This window comes from Aegilops tauschii, chromosome 1 (assembly GCF_002575655.3).
Source record: "Aegilops tauschii subsp. strangulata cultivar AL8/78 chromosome 1, Aet v6.0, whole genome shotgun sequence".
Classification (NCBI taxonomy): domain Eukaryota; kingdom Viridiplantae; phylum Streptophyta; class Magnoliopsida; order Poales; family Poaceae; genus Aegilops; species Aegilops tauschii.
The window spans coordinates 117190982-117197499 of record NC_053035.3 but is presented as its reverse complement, the minus strand read 5'-3'; the positions used below and the strand labels follow the sequence as shown (position 1 = coordinate 117197499).

Sequence of the window (6518 nt, the reverse complement as noted above, 5' to 3'; positions counted from 1 at the left end):
CTGCTATACCCTGCCTTTGAGCCACTGACAGGTGGGCCCCATGCTCTGTGGGACCCATGTGTCAGTGACTCAAAGGTAGGCTGGGGCACAGCAGGGGATCCTCGTCCATCTGGCTGATGTAATGCAGAACAAACCAGTGTTGGACCATTAGGTGGCATGTGCTCCCTTTGACAAACATCTCCATTGGTCTCATAGCCAATTATTATGAATTGGATAATATACACAAACTTCCATTGCATTATACCCCATTTTATGGTACACAAAATTATTGACCTGTCATGACCCTGCTGGACCATCTAGACATGGTATCCTATGATCACTAAATCCCTGCAGAAGGAAACAACATTTGTACCCAGAGAGCGTGCACCTAGCAAAACGACACACCCCCTTGCACTCACCTCAAAAGTGAATAAGGACACATACATAATTTCTACGGGTCCCCTAATAATAAAGTACACAAGGTTGCATTGTCAACATCGCACTGCTAGTGGGCCCGCCAAGTCACCTGAGGCTAAACTATCCGTCCCGGTTGTTGAGTAGGCCCAGGGAACCTGAACTCGCTCGGGCCTGGACCTGGGCCTGCGTTTGGACCGGTCTGGTGAGAGCCATAAGTTTGGTGGGTGAGATGGGCTTCGCATCGGCCCGCTCTGCGTTCCCGGCCTTCCGCGCGTCGGGGCCGTCGTCGTGCCGGATGCCGCGTAGCAGCGCCGCCACGTCCTTGATGGTCGGCCGGTCCTCCGGGCGCGGGCTGGCGCACAGCAGCGCGATGCCGAGGGCTTGCAGCATTTCCTGGACCTGCGTGTCCGGCCGGCCTTGCAGCCTCGCGTCCACGATCTCCGCCGGGTCGCGCTTCCGGCACAGGTGGTCGCGCACCCACTGCACCACGCTCTGCCCCTCGCCGAACGCCGGGTCCAGCGTGCGCCGCCCCGTGATCATCTCCAGCAGCACCACACCAAAGCTGTACACGTCGCTCTTGGTTGTGATCTTGGTCATGCAACCGTACTCTGCATCAACCATGACGACAAATGTTAATCCGGTAGTTCATCTTTTACATGGAGATTGAATTTTAACTGAGTAGCAGAGTTGGAACTGCAGTGATTTTTTGAAGGGGCGGAATGCTTACCGGGAGCGATGTAGCCGTAGGATCCGGCGAACGGCGGAGGCGACGAGTTGGCGCCGTCATCGGCGACTCGTGCCAGGCCGAAGTCGGCGAGGCAAGCCTCGTAGCGGTCGCCGAGGAGGATGTTGTCGGCCTTGACGTCACGGTGGATGATCCCCGGCACGCAGTCGTGGTGGAGGTAAGCGAGGCCCTCGGCCACGCCCACGGCGATCGCGAGCCGCACTTCCCACTCCACGACGGCCGCACCGGTCGCGCCGCCGTGGAGCAGACCTCCTAGAGTGCCGTTCGGGAGGTAGTCGTAGAAGAGGAGGCGCGTCCGGCGGTTGGACGCCCATCCAAGCAGACGGACGATGTTGCGGTGGCGCACCCGGGGCAGCACGCTGATCTCGCACGCGAACGCCTCCACGGACGCCTCGTCGCATGACTGGAATTTCTTCACGGCGACCGTGACGCCGGACGACGGGATGTTGGCACGGTACACCGCGCCCGACCACCCGTGGCCGATCACGTTCGCCGGAGTGAGGCTGCGGGCCACGTCGGCGACGCCGATGTCCAGCTTCTGGTACAGCGTGACGTCCCACGGCGGCGACATCTCGGCGCCCTTGTCCTCGCTGGCACGCTCGCCGCGCCGGCGCCAACCGAACAGGACGAGCACCGCTGCCACCAGGAGGACGACGAGGGCGGTGAGCAGGACGGCCATCGCGACACGAGCGGCGCGGCGTGCCTCGAGCTCACGGTCGCCTGCGTCGCCAGAGCACCGCGAGAGGCACAGTGCCTGGTTGCCCTCGACGTCGCTGGTTGGGAGCTTCGCGAAGAACGCCGTCTCTGGAAGCCGGCCGGAGAAGCCGTTGAAGGAGACGTTGAGCGCCACGAGGTTCTGGAGCGCGGACAGCGCCTGGAGATCGCCGGAGAGCTGGTTGTGTGACACGTCGAGCACCCCAAGCCTCACGAGCCCTGCGAACTCCGATGGCATCGAGCCGGAGAAGCGGTTGCAGCTGAGATTAAGGGCGATCTCCAGTCCCGGAATCTTGCCGATGCTCCCCGGAATGTGACCGGACAGCGAGTTGCCGCCGACGTCGAGGAGCTGGAGACGGGAGCACGAGCCGATCTCTGGTGGCATCGCTCCGGACAGCCGGTTGCCGCTGAGAATGAGCTTTGTCAACGAATTGAGCAGGCCGATGTCGGACGGGAGCGCGCCGGAGATGGCATTGTAGGAGAGGTCTAGGTACTGGAGCGAGAGCAATTCCTTGAAGAGCCCTGCCGGCAGCACGCCGGAGATGGCATTGTCGTGGAGGTCGACGAACGTGAGGTTCCGGCATCCGGACAACTCCGTGGGGAGGGCACCGGACAGCCGGTTGGAGCCCAGGTCCAGGAAGCTGAGGTTCCCAAGCATGCCGATTTCCGGTGGTATCGCGCCGGCGATGTGGTTGCCGCTTGCCCGGAAGCGGTCGAGGGACGTGCAATTGCCAATCTCCGCTGGCAACTGGCCGGAGAGTTCGTTGTTGATGAGGAGCAGCTTGGACAGCCGTGGAAGCTGGAAGAGCGACGGTGGGATCGGCCCGGACAGAGCATTGGTCGACAGGTCCAGCGCCTCGAGGCTAGTGCACCGGCCGAGCTCCGGCGGGATGTTTCCGGTCAGCTGGTTGGCCCACAGGTAAAGCATGCGCAACGCCGGGAGGCCGCCAAGCTCGGCAGGGATGGCGCCCGTGATCTGGTTGTTGTCGAGCTCGAGGTCGGTGAGGTTGCTGCACCGGGCGAGCTCCGGCGGCACAGTGCCAGAGATCTTGTTCCCGCTGAGCTGCAGCTCCTGCAGCGACAAGAGTTTCCCGAGCGACGCCGGGATGTGGCCGGTGAGCCCGTTGATCGACAGGTCGATCACCGCGAGCTCGCTGCACGAGCCGAGCTCCGGCGGGATGATGCCGACGAGCTGGTTCTGCCACAGCAGCAGGTTCTTGAGCTTCTTGAGCGCGCCGAGCTCCGCCGGGATGGACCCGGATAGCGCGTTCTCGTAGAGGTAGATGTTCTCCAGGCTGCTGCACCGGCCGAGCTCTTTGGGTATCGGGCCAGAGAGCAGCGCCGTGTAGATGGCCAGCGTGGTGAGGTTCTTGAGGCGGCCGAGGCTCGCAGGGAGCGGGCCGGTGATGCTGGTCTCGGCGAGGCCGACCATGGTGAGCCTCGAGCAGCTGCCGATCTCCGTGGGGAGCGCGCCGTGGAGGTTCTTGTTGCCGCCGCCGCGGAGCACCTCGAGGCTGGCCATGCGGCCGATGGCCGCCGGAATCCTGCCGCCTAGCTGGTTGTCGTAGATGATGAGCTCCCGGAGCGACGTGAGGTTGCCGATGGCGTCCGGGATGGCGCCCTCCAGCCGGTTGGAGTTGAGGTAGAGCGTCTCGAGCTTGCTCCCCGTCCGGCAAAGCCCGGCCGGTATGGACCCCGTGAGCGCATTGTTGCTGAGGTCGAGGTGCGCCAGCGCGGGCAGCGCGCCGAGCTCCGGCGGGATCGGGCCCGTTAGGTTCGTGCCGGTGAGGACGAGCCGGGTCAGCGTGCCTCCGACGGCGGCGGCCAGGTTGGCCGGGACGCCGCCGAGGAGGTCGACAAACTCCAGGCGCAGCTCGGTGACGCCGCCGTCGGCATTGCACGCCACGCCGGTCCACCGGCAGGGCGACGCGTCCGCGGCCTTCCAGTCCGCCAGCGCGCCAACCCCGTTACGCAGCGTCGCCTTCCACGCGAGCAGGGCCGCACCCTGCTCGTCCACGGCGGCGACGACGGCGCTGCCCACGCACAGCATGACAAGCGCGCAGCACCTGACGAGCGCCGCCGCCCACCATTTGCTCCGCCTACCCATGACAGCAACGCTAGCTTCGTACCATGCAACTACCGAAGTACAAGAATATGCAAGAACATGAGTACAAGGTAGCAGCAGCAGCTAACTCTACAGAATTGGGTGGTCTAGAGGTGTTAATTGGAGCCAAATCTTGGTCTTGCTTATGTTGCAAGCCTAGTAGCAGTAACTAATTAATGGAGTGGCGAAGAGGTTTAGCATAAGTAGAGAGAGAGTGAGAGAGAGGGGAGGAGGAGGTTAAAGAGAGAGTATTTGAGGTTGATGAGATGATGAAGCAATGGAGGAAGGCCACCTTTGTACCTGCAGAATCTCTGGATCCGAGGCAACAGTGCACACTACCACACCCTGTCTCTCCTAGGAAATTGTTCAGATGTACTCTCCTCTGGCCTCTACCACTGAATTATCACCGCCTTCAAAAAATATTTGTTCACAGTCAGTCACCATTGTGAGGACCCATTGGTGGTTGAGCATATTTAAATTTGTTACTGCAGGCATCAGATCACCAACGTCTAATTGCTTTGCAATGCCCAACTGGTGAACTATTTTATTTTAACGGCGGTAACAGCTTTGCTAGCAGCCAGGAGAAAGAAAAGAGGGCATCTGGGTGGGCAGCTTCATCATGGAAAGGGTGTGTCTCAACTCTCAAGGACGATAATATTGAATAACAAGCACTTCACAGCCTGTAACTTGGATTGGTTACTATTAAACAGTTTGTGGTTAAGGACCTTGGTGTAATTTTGGATTCTAAAGTGTGGCAATTGCAGTGCTAGTAGTGAGACCTGAGAAGAGCACCCACAGTCCAACAGTTTGAAATAAATCGAATTGGGGGTTCTTCCTCTACATGGATGGTAAGTAAATCATCTCCCTATTTAAGTCTCCAAGAAATTCCTACACAAAGATTGGAGATTAATTAGACAAGGAGATACTACCACTGCAGCAGTAACAAAAAGATTCTTAATAATGATTCTTGTGTGACATATATCTCTACTCCTAAAAGGGAAGTTGGTAGCCTCCCCATCATGGTTTATTTTTCATTTGGTTTTTTTCGTGTCACCTCCCACCATCCCTTTTCACTGGATTTCCTCCCTCCCATTAAAAACCAAATCCCATTAAAGGGGGAGATCTTGTTTCATGCTTGATTTGGCAGATGTTGTTTTTAATTCAGTCACATAAATAATAGGTAATTAAGAATTCAAAAATCACATCATATATATTCGAGATCACCTTCTAAAAGACAGACATAAGCTTTTTGTCGATAACTTTCCAAAACAAAATCAGATATGTCTTAATAACAAATCGCTAATCCCGCGCACTATGTCCTTTATTATTTTCATTATCTCTACTATTAATTGACAATTGTAAGTATTCTAATACAAAAAAAATATCTTTTTTGTTATGAGCGTACGCATCCGTGCGCCTCTGCGGAGGGATGCCGTGCGCAACATCATGGAGGATGTTGTGGCCGGGCCTAACACCGGCGTGATGCTCGACAATGCTAGGGCATGGATCAAGGCGTCGAGGACGGCCCGTGGTGGGAGGTGGATCGTCGGACCGCCACATACATGCATTCGTGGATGCGGTCATATATTTTTTTTGTCGGTCATACAAATAGCCAAATATGCTATATTCTCAAATCAAGTGTGTCCATTCAAATGTCAAAAACCCCGTTAAGAAAATATGTCCTAGAATACTCGGTAGTCGTCATCGTAGTTCGTAACAGCCAAGTCTACGAAAATATTTTGGAAATCAAGCATTGAATCAATTCGAAAACCAAACCATCAATGGAATCAATTAGCTGATTATGCCATTTACATAGGATTTCTTTAACCAATTTGGAAACCGAGTCAGGAATTATCACTACTCTTAAAAGGGGAGTTGGTAGCCTGCCCTCCCCGGTTTATTTTCGTCTATCTATTTTTCATCTCACCTCCCACCACCCCTTCCCACTGGATTTTCTCCCTCCCATCAAAAACCAAATCCCATTAAAGGGGTAGATCTTGTTTCGTACTTGGTTTGGCAAGTGTCTCTTTAATTAAATCATATAAATAATAAGTAATTAAGAATTCAAAAATCACATCATATATTTGAGATAACTTTCCAAAACAAAATCAGATATTTCTCAATAACAAATCGCTAATGTCGCGCAATATGCAATTTATTATTATCGTTATCTCTACTATTAATTGACAATCACAAGTTTTTTAATATACAAAAATGACATATCTTTTATGTTATGAGCGTACGCATCCGTGCGCCCTTGCGGAGGGACGCCGTGCGCAACAGCATGGAGGACGTCGTGGCCGGGCCTGACGCCGGCGCGATGCTCGACAATGCCAAGGCGTGGATCACGGTGTCGAGGACGGCCATGGCGGAAGACGGGTCATCGGACCGCCACATGAACGCATTCGTGTATGTGGTCATATTATATTTCTTGTCAGTCATACGAAGAGCCAAACAGGCTAGATTCTCAAATCTACTATGTCCATTCAAATGACAAAAAATCTATTAAGGAAATCTGTCCTACAATACTCGGTAGTCGTAATCGTCGTTCGTAGCAGC

General features: G+C 55.2%; 1 protein-coding gene across 1 annotated transcript; it reads right to left on the bottom strand.

The window, feature by feature from the left end:
- Positions 1-219: 219 nt before the first annotated feature.
- Positions 220-4240, bottom strand: LOC109732420 (uncharacterized). The gene is made up of 2 exons (XM_020291595.4): positions 1124-4240; positions 220-1004 (listed from the first exon to the last, which is right to left on the bottom strand). The coding sequence occupies exons 1-2, from the start codon at positions 3960-3962 to the stop codon at positions 517-519; spliced, it is 3327 nt and encodes a 1108-aa protein (XP_020147184.1). The 5' UTR covers positions 3963-4240; the 3' UTR covers positions 220-516.
- Between the last annotated feature and the right edge of the window lie 2278 nt (positions 4241-6518).

What these genes read in the sequence shown, in the direction of transcription:
- LOC109732420 (XM_020291595.4), bottom strand. Translation starts at nt 3,962, where the DNA reads ATGGGTAGGCGGAGCAAATGGTGGGCGGCGGCGCTCGTCAGGTGCTGC. An exon ending in CTACGGCTACATCGCTCCCG is followed by an intron (nt 1,005 to 1,123) that starts GTAAGCATTCCG and finishes TGGTTGATGCAG; the next exon opens with AGTACGGTTGCATGACCAAG.